Source organism: Callithrix jacchus, chromosome 12, assembly GCF_049354715.1.
Source record: "Callithrix jacchus isolate 240 chromosome 12, calJac240_pri, whole genome shotgun sequence".
Lineage (NCBI taxonomy): Eukaryota > Metazoa > Chordata > Mammalia > Primates > Cebidae > Callithrix > Callithrix jacchus.
This window is the reverse complement of record NC_133513.1, coordinates 30734605-30755162: the sequence shown is the minus strand read 5'-3', so window position 1 is coordinate 30755162 and position 20558 is coordinate 30734605. Positions and strand designations below refer to the sequence as shown.

The 20558-nt window shown below is 52.7% G+C and overlaps 2 protein-coding genes across 3 annotated transcripts; one reads left to right on the top strand and one right to left on the bottom strand.

The window, feature by feature from the left end:
* Nucleotides 1–7961: 7961 nt before the first annotated feature.
* TRIM72 (tripartite motif containing 72) lies at nucleotides 7962–20503 on the bottom strand. Of its 2 annotated transcripts, XM_035267472.3 has the most exons (7): nucleotides 20306–20503; nucleotides 19480–19876; nucleotides 15522–15617; nucleotides 15182–15412; nucleotides 13608–13630; nucleotides 11996–12114; nucleotides 7962–10666 (listed from the first exon to the last, which is right to left on the bottom strand). In XM_035267472.3, exons 2-7 carry the CDS (start codon nucleotides 19867–19869, stop codon nucleotides 10092–10094), a joined length of 1434 nt encoding a protein of 477 aa, XP_035123363.1. In that variant the 5' UTR covers nucleotides 19870–19876; nucleotides 20306–20503; the 3' UTR covers nucleotides 7962–10091. The 2 variants fall into 2 exon arrangements, with proteins under 2 accessions (XP_035123363.1, XP_035123364.1); XM_035267473.3 differs by lacking the exons at nucleotides 19480–19876; nucleotides 20306–20503 and adding an exon at nucleotides 18918–19094.
* On the top strand, nucleotides 17684–18670 carry PYDC1 (pyrin domain containing 1). The gene is made up of 3 exons (XM_017978880.4): nucleotides 17684–17996; nucleotides 18256–18297; nucleotides 18473–18670. Exon 1 carries the CDS (start codon nucleotides 17711–17713, stop codon nucleotides 17978–17980), a length of 270 nt encoding a protein of 89 aa, XP_017834369.1. The 5' UTR covers nucleotides 17684–17710; the 3' UTR covers nucleotides 17981–17996; nucleotides 18256–18297; nucleotides 18473–18670.
* Nucleotides 20504–20558: the final 55 nt, after the last annotated feature.

Below are 20558 nucleotides of genomic sequence, written 5' to 3'. Positions count from 1 at the left end.
TTATCGGTGGTTCCCCGTCTCTCTCCCACTCCTTGTGCCTCTTTTTATCATCTCAGATACAACAATATTGAAATTAGAACAGTAACCCTACAATGGCCTCTAAGTGCTCAAGTGAAAGAAAGTCATATAAAACAAAGGCTACAAGTGATTAAGCTTAGTGAGGAAGGCCTGTCAAAAGCTGAGATAGAAGCTGGGCGGGGTGGCTCAGCACTTTGTGCTAAATTCACACAGGAAGTGCTCTAGAAATGGAACAAAGCCAGGATGACAGCATATCTGGTTACAGCATGGTTGACTGAGTAGTTTTTGGTGTTTTGTTTTGAGACAGAGTCTCGCTCTGTTGCCCAGGCTGGAGTGCAGCAGCACGATCTTGGCTGACTGCAACCTCCACCCCCAGGTTCAAGCGATCCTGCTGCCTCAGCCCTCCCCCAGTAGCTGGGATTACATGAATGCACCACCATGCCCGGCTATTTTTTTATTTTTAGTGGAGACGGGGTTTCACTATGTTGGCCAGTCTGGTTTCAAACTCCTGACCTTAGGTGATCCACCCACCTCAACCTCCCAAAGTGCTGAGATTACAGGCATGAGCCAACGCGCCCAGCCAAAGACTGAGTGTTTTAAGCCCACTCTGGAAACCTGCTGCTCAGAAGAATAGATTTCTTTCAAAAGTTTGCTGCTCATTGACAATGCACCTGGTCACCCACGAGCTCTGATGGAGAAGTTCAAGGAGATGAGTGTTGTTTTTGTTAAAACAAGCACTCTGAATGAAGAGACCCCCCCAAACAGGCTTTGTGTGAGCAACATGGCTGTTTATTAACCCAGGTGCAGGTGGGCTGAGTCCAAAAAGAGAGTCAGCGGAGGGTGATGGGATAGGAGTTGGTTTATAGGTTTGGGATAGGTAGTGGAAAGTTACAGAAGTTACCGTTTAGGGTGGTTTTTGCAAGCTGGGAGGGGGTTGTAGGGTCTGAAGTCAGAGGTTGACCAAGGTCAGTTACAAAGTCCAGTTGCTTTATCAATTGAGGCAGGAATAAGGAATGATAGAAGAATGTCTCAAGTTAATTAAGTGCCACAGGGGTTGATCATTCTTCCCCTTTTCATGGTCTTCCAGTTACTTCAGATTTTCTAATTCTGGGAGAACATCCAGAGGTGTACATGTGGGTCACAGGGGTCTACATGGCTGGACTTAGGGTACGGCCTGTGGTGCAGCCAGTTCTAAGAACTTTGCAGTTTCCATGCCTGAAACACACATTCATTCTGCAGTCCTTGGACCAAGCAGTAATTTCAACTTTCAGGTGTTATTATTTCAGAAATACATTTCATGGCCCAGTATGGTGGCTCACGCCATAATCCCAGCACTTTGGGAGGCCAAGGCAGGTAGATCACCTGAGGTAAGGAATTCCAGACCAGTCTGGCCAACAGGACAAAACTCCATCTCTATTAAAAATACAAAAAAATTAGCCAAGTGTGCTGGTGGGCACCTGTAATCCCAATTACATGGGAGGCTGAGGCAGGAGAATTGCTTGAACCCAGGAGGCCGAGGTTGCACTGAGCTGAGATTGCTCCATTGCATTTCAGTCTGGGCAACAGAGCAAGACTGTCTAAAAAAAAATAAGAAATATAATTCATAGGCTATAGCTGCCATAGATAGTGATTCCTCTGATGGATCTAGGTAAAATCAATTAAAAACCTTTTCTGGATAACTTGTAAATTATTCAGAAAATCCAGCTAAGATCATTGATGAAGGTGACTACACCTTACAACAGATTTCCGATATAGACATAACAACCTTCTAGTACAAGAAGAAGCCATCTAGGACTTTCATAGCTAGAGAGAAGTCAATGCCTGGCTTCAAAGCTTTGAAGGACAAGCTGACTCTCTTGTTAGGGACTAATGCTGCTGGTGACTTTAAGTTGCTAATGTTCATTTACCATTCCAAAAATCCTAGTCCCCTTAAGAATTATGCTAAATGTACTATGGAACAACAAAGCCTGGATGACAACACACCTGTTTACAGCATAGTTGACTGAATATTTTAAACCCACTGTTGAGAACTACTGCTCAGAAAGAGATTGATTGATTGATTGATTGATTGATTGATTTCTCCATTGCGCAGGTGGGTTGCAGTGGTGTGATCATAGCTCACTGAAGCCTCCACCTCCTGGGCTCAAGCAATCCTTTTGCTTCAGCCCCTCAAGTAGCTGGGACTACAGGTTTGTGCCACCATTGCTTGGTTAATTTTTTTATTTTTTGTAGAGACAGGGTCTTACTATGTTACCCAGGCTGGTCTCAAACTCCTGGGCTTTCAAGTGAGCCTCCTAAAGTGCTGAGATTACAGACATAAGCCACCACATCTGGTCTGAAAGATTCCTTTCAAATATTACTACTAATTGACAGTGCACCTGGTTATCCGAGAGCTCTGATGGAGATGTACAAAGAGATCGGTGTTGTTTCCATGCCTGCTGATATGGTTTGGCTCATGTTCCCACCCAAATCTCATGTCAGGTTGTGATCCTCAGGAGGAGGGGCCTGGTGGGAGGTGACTGGATCATGGGGGCAGTTTCTGTTTGTTTTTTGAGACAGAGTCTCACTCTGTCACCAGGCTGGAGTACAGTGTCGTGATCTCTTTGCTCACTGCAACCTCCACCTCCCGGGTTCAAGCGATTCTCCTCCCTCAGCTTCCTCAGCTAGGACTGTAGGCATGGGCCACCACACCCAGCTAATTTTTGTATTTTTAGTAGAGACGGGGTTTCACCATGTTGGCCAGGATGGTCTCAATCTATTGACCTCCTCACTCACTCTTCTCAGCTTCCCACAGTGCTGGGATTACAGGCATGAGCCACCACACCCGGCCCATGGGGCAGTTTCTAATGGTTTAGCATCATCCCCTAGTGCTGCTTGTTTAAAAGTGTGCAGCACCTCCGCCACCTCCTGCCAACCATGTGAAGACATGCCTGCTTCCCCTTCACCTTCCACCATGACTGTAAGTTTCCTGAGGCCTTCCCAGAAGCAAAAGCCTGCACAGCCCACAGAACCATGAGCCGATTAAATCTCTTTTATTTATAAATTACCCAGTCTCAGGTATATCTTCACAGCAGTGTGAGAATGGACTAATACACTTGCTAACACAACATCTATTCTGCAGCCCATGGGTCAAGGAGTCATTTTGCCTTTTAGATCTTTTTTGTTTTTGAGATGAACTTTTGTTCTTGTTGCCCAGGCTGTCGTGCAACGGTGCAAACTTGGCTCACTGAACCACCTCCTGGTTCTAAAAGAAATTATTTTGCCTCAGCCTCCTGAGTAGCTGGGATTAGAGGCACCTGCCACCACGTCCAGCTAATTTTTGTATCTTTAGTAGAGACGGGGTTTCACCATGTTGGCCAGGTTGGTCTCAAACTCCTGACCTCAGGTGATCCACCCACGTTGGCCTCCCAAAGTGCTGGAATTACAGGTGTGAGCCACCACACCTAGCCTCATTGTTGTCTTCTTTTAATAATTTTTTTTTTTTTTGAGATAGAGTCTTACTCTGTCACCCAGGCTGGAGTACAATGGTGAGATCTCAGCTCACTGCAATCTCTGCTTCCTGGGTTCAAGTGATTCTTCTGCCTCAGCCTCCCAAGTAGCTGGGATTACAGGTGCCCACCACCATGCCCAGCTAATTTTTATATTTTTAATAGATATGGGATTTCACCATGTCGGCCAGGCTGGTCTTGAACTCCTGACTTCAGGTGATCCACCTACCTCGGCCTCCCAAAGTGTTGAGATTACAGGCATGAGCCACCATGCCTAGCCTAAGAAATTCTTTTAAGAAATTGCCACAGCCACCCCCACCTTCAGCAGCCACCCTCCTCATCAGTCAACAGCCATCAACATTGAGGCAAGATCCTCCACCAGAAAGACTATGACTCACTGAAGACTCAGATGATGGTTAGCATTTTTAGCAAGAAAGTATTTTTTAGGCCAGGCACAGTGGCTCACACCTGTAATCCCAACACTTTGGGAGGCTGAGGCAGGTGAATCGCTTGCACCCAGGCATTTGAGATCAGACTTGGCAACATGGTGAAATCCTGTCTCTACTAAACATACAAAAAATTAGCTGGGCAGGGTGGTGTGTCCCTGTAATCCTAACTATTTGGAAGGCTGAGGTGGGAGGATCACCTGAGCCTGGGAGGTGGAGGCTGCAGAGATCACACCATTGTATTCTATTCTAGCCTAAGTGATGGAGTGACATCCTGTCTCAAAAATAAATAATAACAATTTTAAGAATTCATATTTTTGAGGGTCTGAAGGCCTATACAAATGGCCAGCACCAGTACAAAACTTTGTGGGCATGGCTTATCTTGAAAATTCATGCAGATTTTGTGCTCTGTTTTCGTTTGTTTTGATACGGAGTCTCGCTCTATCGCCCAGGCTGGAGTGCAGCGGTGGAATCTTGGCTCACTGCACCTCCACCTCCCAGGTTCAAGCGATTTTTCTGCCTCCGCCTCTTGAGTGGCCAGGACTACAGGCACATGCTACCATGCCTGGCTATTTTTTTTTTTTTTTTTTTTTGTATTTTTAGTAGAGATGGGATTTCACCATGTTAGTCAGGGTGGTCTCAATCTCCTGACCTCGTGATCTGTTCACCTTGGCCCCCTAAAAGGCTGGGATTACAGGTGTGAGCCACCACACCCCGCTCTGTTTAATAGGAACATGACATCTTTGATTTTTACTTTTGGTTAAATAACACAATTTTCTCACCACCACCTGAGGGATCTGTGGGGATCGCTCCCGTGTGAGGCCCCTAGGAAATGGGCCTTGCCATACGGTGAGCTTGAGCCCGGACACAGATCCCCGGTTGGGGGAGTCAAGCTGAGGGAAAGCAGGAACCAAGAGAGGGACTATGCTATTCAAAATAATTAATAGACATTACTGTATGGATATGAGGACTTGGGAGGCATTGTGTCCACTTTCAGCTCCTTATGGTTTATTGCTTGATTGTGTTCATTTTGGACCCTTGTTACCTTCATTAATATAATATTATGAAGAATACTATGTAATATTAACATAAAATATTAACTTAAGTATTTATACTTGGTAACTTACCGTAACTTACTGGGTGTAACTGTAACTTAATTACCATAACTTACTGGGCGTAACTGTAACTTACTTACCATAACTTACTGGGGGTAACTGACTTACTGGGCTTAACTTACTTACTGGGGGTAACTGACTTACTGGGCTTAACTTACTTACTGGGTGTAACTTAGTGGGCGTAACTTGCTTACTGTAACTTAAGTATGTTGATCTGGCGTAAACAACATTAACTTCAGAAAAGTATATAATGGAACATATTGCAAAAATAAAATTGCTGCTTGGACATAGCCTAAGCCAGCCCTCCAGACTCCACTGTTCTTTTTTCTTTCACTTCCACACACTCTCTCCCTCAGGTTGAACGAGACATCTACGTTGGTGGTCTCGGGGACTCCCGCAGGTCGGTAGCCCCCCCGGGCAGACATGCTGGACCCCAACAACCACCAATATCAAGAAAAATAGTAATCTTAGCATAAAGTCAATACTCCAAGATGCATCATGCGCCTGTGGACCCAGGTCCTTTGTGGCCCGATCAGCTCAGCTCAACTTACCCCTCCCGGGTTCAAGAGATTCTCCCACCTTGGCCTCCAGAGTAGCTGGGATTACAGCAAGCCACCACACCTGGCTAATTGTGTATTTTTAGTAGAGAACAGACTTCACCATGTGGGCCAGTGTCGGGGTCCGGCACGTCTGCCGGGGGACTACCGACCTGCAGGAGTCCCCGAGACCACCAACGTAGATGTCTCGTTCAACCTGAGGGAGAGAGTGCGCGGAAGTGAAAGAAAATAGGAAAGCGGAGCCTGGAGGGCTGGCTTAGACTATGTCCAAGCAGCAATTTTATTTTTGTAATATGTTTCCTTATATACTTTTCTGAAGTCAAAGTTGTTTACACCAGATCAACGTACTTAAGTTACAATAAGCAAGTTACACCCACTAAGTAAGTTAATCCCATTAAGTAGGTTACGGTTACGGTTACGAACAATGGATCAATGTAAGTTACAGTCAAGCCCAGTAAGCTATGGGAAGTAAGTTACAGTTACGCCCTGTAAGCTATGGTAAGTAAGTTAGTTACAGTTACACCCAGCAAGTTACGGTAAGTAAGTTACCAAGTATAAATACTTAAGTTAATATTTTACAATGAAGGTAACAAGGGTCCAAAATGAACACAATCAAGCAATAAACCATAAAAAGCCGAAAGTGGACACATTGCCTCCCAAGTCCTCATATCCATAAAGTAATGTCTGTTAATTATTTAGAATAACATAGTCCCTCTCTCGGTTCGTGCTTTCCCTCAGCTCGACTCCCCCAACCAGGGATCTGGGTCTGGGCTCAAGCTCACCGTATGGCGAGGCCCATTTCCCAGGGGCCTCACACTGGAGCAATCCCCACAGATTCCCTCAGGCCAGACTGGTCTCAAACTCCTAACCTCAGGTGATCCACCCACCTCAGCCTCCCAAAGTGCTGGGATTCAAGGCATTGAGTCACCGCTCCCAGCAACAATAAATGTTCTTGCCTGCAGTTTTATCATGGTTTTGTTTAGTTTGCTATATGAACATAGCCAGGGTCAAGTTTGCTATTGTGCTACCTAAAGATGTCAGAAGGCACAGGAAATGTCTTGGCAGCCAGTTACTGGGAGTTTCCAGCATTCCCTCAGAGGGGAGGGACTCATGGAGGGGATGCTGGTGCTTCAGGACAGAAGTGCGGGAGGAACTCTCTTCTCTCTTCATATTTCACCTTCCTACATCCCCAGGGAGATCCTACCTGGTCAGGCAGCCCCACCCGACAAGCACCACCTGGATTAGGCAGCATTTCCCATAAAGCCCACCTCACCTAGTCAGCCATGGGCCGTTTCTCTCAATGCATGCAGTTCAAGCTGCAACTGTACACAGAAAGAACCTGTGGCTGCTCCAAAAGAAAGTTTCCTGACATAATTCCAACAGAAGAGCGCATACATTACTCAGCTCTGCAGGAAGAATAAAGCCAGCGCAGGTCCCAGGAGGCACAGGAGTGTTTGAACCGTGGCTTTGGCTGCAGGAGATGCCACAAGAGCCTTCCCTCCCTCTCTCCTGCATGCAGAGGCAGACTTGAAACAGTCTGATGACCTTCCCCATCTTCCCTCCTAAAATCTCTGCCCATTTAATCCTATGCTGGCATCTGCTTCTCAGAGTACCCATTTCCTCAGAAGCAGGCTTTGGGGTCTCAGATGTCACCATCCCTCCTTAGACACCCATGGCCTGTGTGTAGACAATTCAATGCCATGGGCCACACATGGTGGAGGTGGACGAGGTGCTGGGAGATCCAGAGAGGAGAGTAGCTGAGTCTTCCTGGAGGTCTAGAAGGTCAAGAGAGGACAGGAAATGGTGGTGTTTCGGGAGAGCCCTGAAGGATGAGTGGGAGGGAACCAGCTAAATCCTAATCCCTAAAAGAGAAGTGCAGGGGATGGGCGCCATGGCTCACACCTGTAATCCCAATGCTTTGAGAGGCTGAGGCGGGCAGATCATTTGAGGTCAGGAGTTTGAAACCAGCCTGGCCAACATGGTGGAACCCCATCTTTACTAAAAATACAAAAATTAGCTGGGCATGGTGGCAGGCACCTGTAATCTCAGCTACTCGGGAAGGCTGAGGCAGGAGAATCACTTGAACCCAGGAGGTGGAGGTTGGAGTGATCGTACCACTGCACTCCAGCCTGAGTGACAGAGCAATACTCCATCTCAAAAACAAAAAGGCAGGACAGCTCAAATGCTGAGCCAAAGACTGGGGGCTTTATCCTGCTGGCAAAAGGGAGTTGAAAGTTTTGAGCAACTGAGTCCCGTAACCACATTTGCGTTTTTTGAAACATTACCCGAGTCAAGATTAAAGGCTAGAGGGCAATTAGGAGGCCTTGCAACAGATCATTTGTCTTTCAGGAAGATTTAATGAGGAAGGGGTCAGAATATAATGGTTTTATTATGGTGTTGGATTTTACATCCAAATAATCCATTTACTATATTGTTTTATTTCCTCTCTTCTACCTCCAGAAGCCAGGACTCCACAGGCCTCCTTCTGGGACACACACCCAGGTGTGCCGCCTTCCCTTGCCAGATTCTTAGGCCTTTCTTATTCAAATCACACCTCCCTTTCACCCTTAGTCCCATACCCACCATCTACCGAGAAAACCACCACCATGGTAGCAGCTGCCACAGCCCCAGGCCCTTCCACCCATCCCACCAGCACACCCTCCCCATGAGAATGACTGGCCCCAGGAGACAAAGGGAGGAGCCTCTGGCCCCACTGCCTGAATCCCCAAAGGCCTCTCCCTGCAGGAAAGAGGGACTCTCACTCAGGCCTCAGTGGTTACTGCAGAGCCCGAGAAATGCCCTGTGCACTAAAACCAAAGAAGCGGTGAACCAGCAAGTAAGTGCGGAGCGGCTGGTTCTGGGAGATGTAGTGGGGCATCTTCTCTTCCCTGCGAGCAGCAGGGCCCAGCGTAAGCTTAGCATCAGGCTCTTTCTCTTGGTTGGCAACCTGGTGGACTCCTCAATGCTCCAGACGCTTGATAAACAGATCCCAGAGGCAAAGCAAGTTAAGTCTCAGGTTGTGGATTCCCCTAGAATCGTCTCCAGCAGTTTTCCAGGGGCTTCTTTTCTGTTTTTCTGGTTTTAGTTGCAACAGAGTCTCGCTATGTTGCCCAGCCTGATCTCAAACTCCTGGTCTCAAATGATCCTCCCGCCTCAACCTCCCAAAGTGTTGGGATTATAGGCGTGAGTGCCCAGCAGGTAAGTGCCTTTGTTTTGGTTTATGTTTCTTTCCTTCCACTCCTGGCGCAAACCTTACATGTCTTTGACTGGAGGAATATGTTTTGGATTTATACCTCTCTTTAACCTGCACGGAGAGTGAATGACACAATGGGGTGTGCACCAGGTCAGAGCTTCCCCCAGCAGGAGTCCCAGTGGCCAGCAGCATCACCTGGGAAACATGCTAGAAATGAACATTTTTTGGCAGGGCGTGGTGGTTCACACCTGTAATCCCGGCACTTTGGGAGGCCAAGGAGGGCAGATCTCAAGGTCAAGAGATCAAGACCATCTTGGCCAACATGGTGAAACCCCATCTCTACTAAAAATACAAAAATTAGCTGGGTGTGGTGGCTCACACCTGTAGTCCCAGCTGCTCAGGAGGCTGAGGCAGGAGAATTGCTTGATCCCGTGAGGTAGAGGTTGCAGTGGGCCGAGGTCATACCACTGCACTTCAGCCTGGTGACAGAGCGAGACTCTGTCTCAGAAAAAAAAAAAAGTGATTCTGATGCCTGCCCAAGGTGGAGGACTAGGGGAAGGCCTTTGGGTAAGGTGAGTCTGGAGCCGAGACCCCAAGGCCTAAGAAGGAGGGGAGTGTGAGACTAAAGGCGCCTCCCGTCAATTGCCACACCTGGCCCAGTCCCTCCCTCAATCAACCCTAATTTCTTCCTGGAATTCTCAGGGCCTCTGGCTCCTAAATTCTGATTTGCCCACTGGCCTGACTCCAGATCTCCCTACCCCACTGGGTCTTGTCCCCAATATCACCCCAACCCCTCACAGGCCGTCCCAGGCCATGCCAATACCCATGCTTTTTTTTTGAGACAGTCTCATTCTTGTCATCCAGGCTACAGTGCAGTGGCGAAATGTCCGATCACTACAATCTCCGCCTCCTGGGTTCAAGTAGTTCTCCTGCCTCAGCCTCCTGAGTAGCTAGGATTAAAGGCGTGCGCCACTGTGCCCAGCTAATTTTTGTAGAGACGGTTTCACCGTGTAGGCCAGGCTGGTCTTGAACTCCTGACCTCAGGTAATCCGACCATCTCACCTCCCAAAGTGCTGGGATTACAGGCGTGAGCCACTGCTCCCGCCAACCCGCATGATTGTCAGAATTCCGGGAGATTCCCCCCAAGTTCCCAGCCCCCCTGGGCCCCGGCAACCTGCCCTCCTCCCCCTGCCACCCTTTTCCCTTCAGACCCAATCAAGGAGACCTAAGCTCCTACCCAGGCCCCTACGCCCCTCCCCCACCCATCCAGTGGGTCAGGCCTCGGCGCCTTCGGGCCCCAGGAGCAGCAGCGGCTGGGCGTTCTTGCCCTTGTCATGCCAGCACACGTCGAAGAAGGGGTATACGGGCCCGGGGAGGCGCTCGTGGAAGGCAAAAAGCAGCACGAGCGCGTCCGCGTCGCTGGCGTCGTAGAAAGAGAGGACACCGTCGCTGAAGCTCAGGTAGAGGCCGATGCGCGTGGGCCGCCTCTCGGGGCTGCGCAGCGCGCGCGGCTCCTTGGCCTCCACGTGCGCCTCCAGGATCTTGCTCTCGCGCAGCCCCAGCAGCCACAGGCCCTGCGAGGGCACTGGGTGCAGGCGCCCGCGGCGGGGGGCCTCGGCCGAGATCACACCCAGCGCCCAGCGCGGCTTGTCGCCCACCTCCACCTCCCAGTAGTGTTCACCCTCTGAGAGCCGCTGGTGGGCCACCACCGCCACTGCCTTGTCGAACTGGCGCGGGTCCTCCCCGGCCGGCGGCGCTTTCTGCTCCGAGCACTCCACGCGGCGGCCGGAAGAAGACACCACCAGGCTGGGGTGCGCAGAGCTCGGGTCAAAGGTCAGCTCCTCCAGCGCTGCCAGAGAGACCACAGTCAGAACGCTGGGTTTCTGCCTCGCTGGGGCCTCTCCCCACCAATTACAGGCCAGCTTTGTCTCCCTAATCCGCCCTGCATCTCTGTTCACGGGCTTGGGCAGCGGCCCACACCTGGCTCAGCTTCAGTTTGCTCAGCTGTGAGATGAGGCCATGATTGCTTCCCTCTAGAGTTGCAGGCACAGCTGCATTTTTTCTTTTCTTTCTTTCTTTTTTTTCTTTTGGCAGGATCTCGCTCTGTCACCCAGCCTGGAGTGCAGTGGCTCAACCTTGGCTCACTGCAACCTCCAACTCCTAAGCTCAAGCCATCCTCCCATCTCCCATCTCCCAGGTAGCTGGGAGTACAGGCACCTGCCACCACACCTGGCTAAGTTGTTTTTTTTGTTTTGTTTTGTTTTTTAAGATGGAGTTTAACCACCATGTTGGTCAGGCTGGTCTTGGACTCCCGACCTCAGGTGATCCACCTGCCTTGGCCTCCAAAGTGCTTGGATTACAGGTGTGAGCCACCACGCCCGGCCCACCTGGCTAAGTTTTTTAAGTTTTTGTAGAGAAGGTGGTCTCACTATGTTGTCCAGGCTGGTCTCAAACTCCTGGGCTCAAGTGATCCGCCCATCTCGGCCTCCCAAAGTTCCGGGATTACAGGCATGAGCCACCAAGCCTGGCGGACAGGCCTAAATTGATACAAGGCATGGAACTCACCATCTGAGGCCCAAATAAGGCCCATGGTCAAGGAGTCCAATCTTCACATCAGCCTCGACCCAGTCTCTGGGCCTTAATTTTCTCCTGAATGAAATGGGGCTGTCTCCATTCCCACCTCCCCTGAAGCAGGAAGGGCTGCCCCAGCAACGTGTATGTCCCAGAGCTCTGTAACCTGCATCATCAAGCTCTCGGAGGAGGAACTGAGCCCTTGGGCCTCCCAGCCACAGGCCACCAGAGTTTCTCTCTGACCCAGGCCAGCCCCCAGGGTTCCAGGAGCTCTGCAGATCCTCAGTCCCCAGTTGGCAGGATTTACCATCTCCACTGTCCAGAGAGGGGCAGGGACTCACCATGGATCATACAGCAAGTCAGTGGCTCAGACCCAGGCCCCATCGTCCCCGACCACTGACAGCAACAACCCACTGCAAATGCCCTCAAAGGTCCTCCTCCCAACGCAGGTTAGCGGACTTCGGGGGTGGGAACCCCAGTGGCAAAGGGGCAATGGGCACCTCCTTCAGTGGTCTCCCCAGTTGCAACTGGGAGGCCTCTCCGGGTGGCTAGGGCCTCCCATCAACCACCTGGTCACACACAAACCTGAGCCAGTCCCTCCCAGTACCTGGCATCAGAGCCCGGAACATCTTCCTCCACACCTGGAATTTGAAGTCATCTGAGATGATTGGCAGCTGGATGTCGAGACGGGCAGGTGGGGGTGACTCTGCCAGAATCTTCTGCAGCCTGAGGGTGGCGAGGTAAAGAGGAGGGATCTGTGAGGGGGAGCACAAGGGCAGGGGGATTCTAGGATCTCCCCACATCACAACCCTGCTCAAAACTCTTCCTTTGGAGCTTTGGTTTGGGAAGATGAGAAGGTTCTGAAGATGGATGCTGGTGATGGCTGTACAATGTGAATGTACTTAGCACCACTGAATTTTAAATGCTTAAAATGAACTAGGTGGAGTGTAGTCCCAGGTGCTCAGGGAGGCTGACTCAGGAGGCTCACTGGAGCTCAGAAATTTGAGTCTAGTCTGGGCAACACAGCAAAATCCTGTCTTAAAAAAAAAAAAAAAAAAAAAGCTGGGCGCAGTGGCCTTTAATCCCAGCACTTTGGGAGGCCAAGGTAGGCAGGTCATCTGAGGTCAAAAGTTCGAGACCAGCCTGGCTAACATGGCAAAACCCCATCTCTACTGAAAATACAAAATTATATGGGCATGGTGGCGGGCACCTGTAATGCCAGCTACTCAGGAGGCTGAGGTGGGAGAATCACTTGAACTCAGGAGGTGGAGGTTGCAGTGAGCCAAAACTGTGCCGTTACACTCCAGCCCAGGCAACAAGAAACCCCATCTCAAAAAAAAAAAAAAAAACCTTAAAATTGTCAATTTTAAGTTACATATATTTTACCACTGTTTGTTTCCTTTTTTTTTTTTTTTTTTTTTTTTGAGATTGAGTCTGGCTCTGTCACGCAGGCTGGAGTGCAGTGGCACGATCTTGGCTCACTGCAGCCTCCACCTCCCGGGTTCAAGCAATTCTCCTGCCTCAGCCACCTGAATAGCTGGGAATAGAGGAGTCCGCCACCACACCAGGCTAATTTTTGTGTTAAAAATTAGCCAAGTGTTGATCTCCTGACCTCAAGTGATCCGCCTGCCTCAGCCTCCCAAGTGCTTGGATGACAGGTGTAAGCCACCGCACCCAGCCCAATCACATTTTTTTTAATCCTTCAGTTAAGATAAGGTCCAACGCCCCCAGCTTTGTCAGCACAAATCCATCTGCCACCCCAGCTTCCTCTTCCTCCCACTCGCCAGTAATAGCTGTTCCCTCTGCGAGCAGTGCCCTTCTCCCCTCAACTCCCTTCTCCTCGAAACGCCCTTCTCCCCGCTCCCCAAAGTGCCCTTCTCCCGAAATGCCCTTCTTCTCCCACCGCTTTGCCTAGCCAACTCCTGTTCATCCCTCCAGGGCCCAACTCAAACATCCACTCCTTCTCTGGCCACCCCTTTCCCTCCACGGACACACTGAGCACACAATGACGCCTGTGTCCCCACCCATGTGTCTCTAGCAGGTCCCTGAGGGAAAGCATCAGTTTAGATCATTTCTGTCTACAACCCTGTTCAGGCAGGGAAGGGCAGCGGACTGAATTGCGGGTGTGCAGACACACTGGTGAGTGGAGAGTGAACCGGCTGGTGTCCCTAGAAGACTGGGACAAGTTGGGCAAAGGGGCAGGGCCACGTTGCTCTCACCTGCTGGTCACCAGGCAGTATTTCTGGAGAGAGAGAAAAGAGAATAGTGGTGAAACCGACGGTCGGGACATTGGAGACTTTGAGGATGGGGTAGACAGCTAGGAACGCTGAGTGTGACGTTAGGAAGAATCAGAAAAGCCAAAAGAGGCTGGACGAGGTGGCTCATGCCTGTAACCTCAACACTTAGGTAGGCCAAGGTGGGTGGGTCACCTGAGGCCAGGAGTTCGAGATCAGCCTGGCCAACAGAGTGAAACCCCATCTCTACTAAAATCACAAAAAAAATCAGCCGGGTGTGGTGACGTGCTCCTGTACTCCTAGCTACTCAGGAGGCTGAGGCAGGAGAATCACTTGAACCCAGGAGGTGGAGGTTGCAGTGAGCTGAGATCATGCCACTGCACTCCAGCCTGGGCAACCAAGTGAGACCCTGTCTCAGAAAAAAACAACAAAAAAACAAAAGAAACCCAGAACTCAAGGCCACCCTACCCCTTCACTTTTATGTGTATTAGAAAAAAGTATCCTCTCCTCCGAGAAACTCTGATTCCATCTATTAGAAGATTTCCTAATAGGCTAGGTGCACTGGATCACATCTGCAATTCCAGCACTTTGGGAGGACGAGGCAGGCAGATTGAGGCCAGCCAGGGCAACGTAGTGAGACCCAGTCTCTACTAAACATAAAAAAATTAGCTGGGCATGGTGTATGCACCTGTAGTGCCAGCTATGGGAGGCTGAGATGGGGATATTGCTTGAGCCTACAAAGTCAAGGCCGCAGTGAGCTATGATCATGCCACTGCACTCCAGTCTGGGTGACAGAGTGAGACCTTGCCTTAAAAAAAGAACGTGTCCACATGCACACGAATGTTCATTGCAGCACTGTTTACAATAGCAAAGACCTGGAACCAACCCAAATGCCCATTGGTGATAGACTGGACTGGGAAAATGTGGCACATATACACCATGGAATATTATGCAGCAATCAAAAATAATGAGTTCGTGTCCTTTGTAGGGACATGGATGAATCTTGAGAACATCATGCTCAGCAAACTGACACAAGATCAGAAAATGAAATACCGCATATTCTCACTCATAGGCGGATGATGAACAATGAGAACACATGGACACAGGGAAGGGAGCACTACACACTGGGATCTATTTGGGGGAATAGGGGAGGGACAGCGGGGGAGGGAGCTGGGGAGGGATAGCATGGGGAGAAATGCCAAATGTGGGTGAAGGGGAGGAAGGCTGCAAAACACACTGCCATGTGTGTACCTATGCAACTATCTTGCATGTTCTGCACATGTACCCCAAAATCTAAAATGCAATAAATAAATAAAGTGTCCTAATAAATATATAAAACTACAATGTCTGTGATTTAAATGGTGTTCACTTAATACAATGCCCTTGTGCAGTGCTCAACCTAAACAACCATGCAGCAGTCCTGAGGCCTGCCCCTCCCAGATACATGATGCTGGCTTATGCCTGCCCCACTCAGGGCCTATCTGATAATGGGATAAGGTCTCTGGGGCCTACCCAGGGGGCCGGGGCAGGGAGGGGAGGGGAGGTCACCCAGTGCTCACCATGAGGAACTCAGTCTGCGGCTTGTCGGTCACCTCCTCCAGCACCTTCTCCATCTGCCGCAGCTGCTCCAGGTAAGAGTTCAGGCTCCCCAGCTCCCGCCGCAAGGCAACCCCTGCCTCGCCCCGCACACGCTCTGCCTCTCGGTCCAAAGAGCCCTCCAGTGCAGCCAGGAACAATCGCATCTTGCCCAGTTGGTCCCCCACGGCTGCCCGGAACTGACGCACCGTCTCCTGCAGGGATGGGGCGGTGATCCACAGGATAAAAGTTCTTGGCTGGAGACCCCTAGCCTGGCGCCCCCCACCACACACACACACAGGCTCGGCCCTGCGAAGCCCTCACCTCCACCTCCACCAGCTGATGCTCCAGCACAGCCACGCTCTTCTCCTTGCGCATGCACGCCTCCTGCAGCTGCAGTTTCTGCTGTGGCAGCTGCGTCTGGGGGTGAGGCATGGGGAAGTGATGGGGATGCCACCCACCCCAAACCCACACCTCCCATCTAAACCTGCCCTCTGTGGCTCAACCTCAATGCCAGCTCCTCCTCCAGCCATCTTCCCATCCCCAAACCCACTTGCATTTCTTCTGGCCTCAGCTGGCACTACTCCCAAGGTTCAGATGCTTCCCCTGCCCTTGTCTTTTTTTTTTTTTTTTGGTGTTTTGAGACAGGGTCTCACTCTGTTGCCCTGGCTGGAATGCAGTGGCATTATCACAGCTAACTACAACCTCACCCTCCCAGGCTTAATTGACCCTCTCACCTCTCAGTCTCCCAAACAGCTGGCACTATAGGCATACACCACCATGCCCATCGAATTTCTTTTTTTTTTTTTTTTTTTTTTTTTTTTGAGATGGAGTCTCACTCTGTCACCTAGGCTGCAGTGCAGTGGTGCAAACTCGGCTCGTTTCAACCTTCACCTCCCAAGTTCAAGCAATTCTCCTGCCTCAGCCTCCCAAGAGCTGGGACTACAGGTCTGCGCCATCACGCCCGAGTAATTTTGGTATTTTTAGTAGAGACGGGGTTTCACCATGTTGGCTGGGCTGTTCTCGAACTTCTGACCTCAGGTGTTCCACCCACCTCAGCCTCCCAAAATGCTGGGATTACAGGCATGAGCCACCATGCCTGGCCATGGCTTTTTAAAATATTTTTATAGAGACAGTCTCACTCTGTTGCCCCGGCTGGTCTCTGACTCCTGGCCTCAAGCAATCCTCCCACCTTAGCCTCCCAGTGTGCTGGGACTACAGGCGTGAGCCACCACACCCCCAGCCCCTTGTCTATTTTGTTGACCTCTTCCTGGTTGTGCCTTCCCTGACCCCCTCTGCTCAGCAGTCAGCCCCACAGCACAGGTCTTTGTGAGGATGTCAAACACCAGTGAGGTTTGATCTCCCCTACCAGACAGGCAGGCACAGAGCTTGGCACACAACAGACCTCAGGGGGGTCTGTTGCAAGTACATGAAGGATGTGTGAAAGAAGAAAGACAGCCTTCCCCTACTCCTGGGTTTCCTCTCTTACTTAAAGGCAGAACACCAGCTGGGTGCGGTGGCTCACGCTGGTAATCCTAGCACTTTGGGAGACCGAGGCAGGTGGATCACAAGGTCAGGAGTTCGAGACCAGCCTGGCCAACATGGCGAAACATCGTCTCTACTAAAAATACAAAAATTAGCTGGGTGTGGTGGTGCACGCCTGTAATCCCAGCTACTAGGGAGGCTGCGAAGGGAGAATCACTTGAACCTGGCTGATGGAGTTTGCAGCGAGCAGAGATCACACCACTGCACTCCAGCCTGTACGATGGGACCAAGACTCCACCTCAAAAAAAAAAAAATAAATAAGCAGAACACCAGCCTCAGTCAGCCTGACCCCCCAAGTCACCCTGCCTGTACACATATGGGCTTGGAGTGGGGGGGCAGGCAATTTAATTTAAATGTTCCCTCATAGACCAACCACTCTGTGGTCTAGATCTTACTCAAGACCTGAAATGCACATATGCAAATATAGGAGAACTCCCTCTACTCCTGCCAAAGCCACTTCTTTGCTTCTTTTTTTTTTTTTTTTAATTGCATTTTAGGTTACTTCCCCCCCCCACCCCCCAGGCTGGAGTGCAGTGGCACAATCACAGCTCACTGCATCCTCGAACTCCCAAGCTCAAGCAGTTCTTCTGCCTCAGCCTGTAGCTGGCACCACAGGGATGGGCAAGCATGCCAGGCTACAAAGCCACTTCTTTGCTGGGAGGTGTTTGGCCCTGGAATCAGTTCCATTCCGACCTCCAAGACTTTGAACCTATTTCCTCCTTTGCAGTTGGGAACAGCAATCCCCACCTCAACAATTTGGCTCCCCCCACTTTCCCAGGGGAAACTGGGGGCCCTCTAAGGCGGTGTTTGCAGAGTCCCCTCCCAGCAGGAGCCACAGGGTTGCACGTGAGCTGCCAGGTCAGTCTCCTCCCCCGGACATCCCCAGGGGCGGCGGCTCCTCCTGCTGCGGGAAAGGTAGGGCCTAGTGTCTCCGGGCCCTCAGACGCTCAGAGGCGCAAGGCTGAGCCATGGTAAAGAAGCGCGACGCCATCCTGGAGGTGCTGGAGAACCTGACCCCGGAGGAGCTCAAGAAGTTCAAGATGAAGCTGGGGACCGTGCCGCTGTGCGAGGGCTTTCAGCGCATCCCGAGGGGAGTGCTCGGGCAGCTGGACATCGTGGACCTCACTGACAAGCTGGTCGCCTTCTACCGCGAGGACCAGGCAACCAAGCTCGTCGTGACCGTGCTGCTTGACATGGGCATGCAGGAGGAGGCGGAGCGGCTGCAGCGGGCCGCGTGAGGGCCACTCCGAGCTGGTGCGTGGTCTCGGGACCCAACTCTGCTTCCTCACCAAGGACCCAGGGATTGGGTCCCGCCCAGAGCCTTCCGGTCTTCCTCCTCCTTCAGGCTCCCTCCTGGGGTCCTCCCTCAGACCTCCAGCCAGCCCCTCCCGGTGGCGAAGGGCCGGCCTGCCGAGAGCCCCAGGGGGGCTGCATCCTGCCCCACAGCCCCTTTCTAGGCTGTTGGGCTGCCTGGGCCCTGTTCTGTTTCACGGGTTCTGTGCTCTCTTCGCAGATAAAGACGGACGAGTTTGGGAGTTCCAGGGCATAAGCACAGGTGAGCTGGGATGGGAAGGCTCCTGGGAGGAGGCTCCTGCCCTGAGCTAGGGGACCACCAGCCAGGACTGAGCAGAACTAGGCCAGGCAGGAGCTGGCGGGACTGAGAGGCTGGGCCCCTGGGAAGTATGGGGGCCTCGAATACCAACGAAAGGATGGTGGTTTACCCCCTCTAGGATACGGGCCAAGGGGAGGAGCAGTGCAACGCTGGTAAAGCCAGCCCCGCGCGCGCACCAGTGGCGGAAAACAATGGCAGAGTCTCAACCTCGGAGACCGAGGACGCCTCCGTGCCTCCAGATCTCGCCTCCTCCAGCCCTATACCTGGCGTTTATTCTTCCACTGCCCAATAAACATTCATGGAAGACTTTCCTGGGGCTGCGCGCGCACGTGTCCGCTAGTAGATACACGCGTGTGCTTTGACACACGTATTACACGCCCTAGCCGGTGTGCACGCGTCTCTATTTGCCTGTGTCTCGGTGTCTCTGCTGGGTATGTCCTGGCGCACACAACTGCGTGGGCTCCCGAGGCTTTCGGGACTTCCAGCTACACCCAGAAAAGCATCCTGGGTGGAGCTCTCGGTGCCCGCTGGGCCCGCGCCCACATGTGCAAAGGCCGGCGTACCTGGCCATCCTGCCTCCCTTCCGGTAAGGCCAGCCTGGAGCCCATCAGGCCTGCCCAAGTTCCGCAGCTTCAGGGGCGCGTGGGCCTCCGCTGAGGACATCAGGACAGCCCCGCCCCGGCCGCCTGGCTCCCTCCCGAACGCCGCTCCTCCCCCAGCGCCGCGCGGGGAGCCAGTCCGACCCGCCCACCGGGTGCAAGAATACCACTTGGGCCGCTGGCCAGTCCTCGCTCCGCCCGGCTCCGCCCCGCCCATCAGACCCGCCCCGGGGATCCGCCCACCCATCTCCCGGTCCCTCGAGGGGTTCAGGCCCGGAAACCTAGGTTTGCTCAGCGCCCTTCTGGCCAGGCTTCGTCCCCGCGCGGCTTTCCTCTACCAGCCCCGCATTCGGCTCCTCAGACCCTCCTTCCAGGCTGCTTCGCCCCGCCCCCGCTTCCCGCAACTGTAGGTGCTCGGTAGCCTCTCTAGCGGCTCAGAATCCAAGTCAGTGCAGCGACCTCCCCGTTGACCAGGCCCGGCGCCACCGAACAACCCCTCCGACCCCGATGAGCGTGGGTCCCGCACCTTGAGGCGCGCGTGGGCCTCCGCGGCGGGCAGGAGGCGGTGGCCGCGGTGCGAGCCGAGTGAGGCGCACACTCCGCACACCAGCGCTCGGTCCTGCTCGCAGTAGATGCTCAGCGGGTCCAGATGCTCCTCGCAGTGGCCCTGCGGCACCTGCCCCAGCCCCTCCACCAGGCGCGCCAGCTGCAGGTTGGTGCTGAGTGCCTGCGGCCGCGTGGGAGCCTGGCAGGAGGGGCAAAGAACGGTGCCATCGGCAGCCGGCTCCCCGGCCACGCGGCCCAGGCAGGCGCGACAAAAACTGTGGCCGCACTCAGCTGTCACGGGAGCGTCGAACAGCTGCAGGCACAGCGGGCAGGACAGCTCCTGATGCAGGAGGCCGGGCGCAGCCGACATGGCGGACCTGGGTGGATGAAAAGTCGGTTAGGGGGACCCCGCGGCGCCGCGCTCCCGGCCCAGCCCCAGCCCCAGCCTAAGGCCGGGCCCCGCCGCCCGGCAGGGAGAAGCACCAGCCTGTAAAGACCGCACATCCTACACTGGATGGGGCTCTGACGGCCCGGGTGAGACGAACTCGGTCTCAGGCCCAAAAGCAGCCTCCATGGCAATTCTCAGTACAGACCCAAAAATATACCCTATCCGTCAACCCCAGTTCCTGAACACAACCCCAGGGTCTAGCCCACTGTCCTTGCCCTCGCCTTAGCCCCAGGCCCCACCCTCTGACCTCAGCCCCTGCCCCAAATTCCCTAGAACCCCCATTCCGAGACTCCCCTCTCCCACTTTACCACGATCCCCAGCCCTCCCCGCCCCCGTCTCTCCAGTCCCCGGGACTCACAGGTCTGGTTGGAGATCTTAGGCCAAAAGAGACTCGAAGAAGGACCGGTCAGGGTCGGGCCTAGCTGGACCGGGGTCAGGGCTGTGTCCAAGGATCTGAGACAGGCAGCAGGCTCCAAGCAAGGACGGGGACTCACAGGGGCAGCTGGCAGTGGATACTCGGCGTGATGGGCACACAGTGCTCAGCGGAAGACCCTCCCAGACTAAGCCAGGCCCCTGGACTATATTTAGCTGCCCTGCCCAATCCCTCCCAT

Coding starts and splice junctions, on each gene's coding strand:
- PYDC1 (XM_017978880.4), top strand. CDS start 17,711: ATGGTAAAGAAGCGCGACGCCATCCTGGAGGTGCTGGAGAACCTGACC.
- TRIM72 (XM_035267472.3), bottom strand. CDS start 19,869: ATGTCGGCTGCGCCCGGCCTCCTGCATCAGGAGCTGTCCTGCCCGCTG. Junction 15,413..15,521: donor ATCAGCTGGTGGAGGTGGAG/GTGAGGGCTTCG, acceptor CCATCCCTGCAG/GAGACGGTGCGTCAGTTCCG. Junction 12,115..13,607: donor TACTGCCTGGTGACCAGCAG/GTGAGAGCAACG, acceptor CGCCACCCTCAG/GCTGCAGAAGATTCTGGCAG.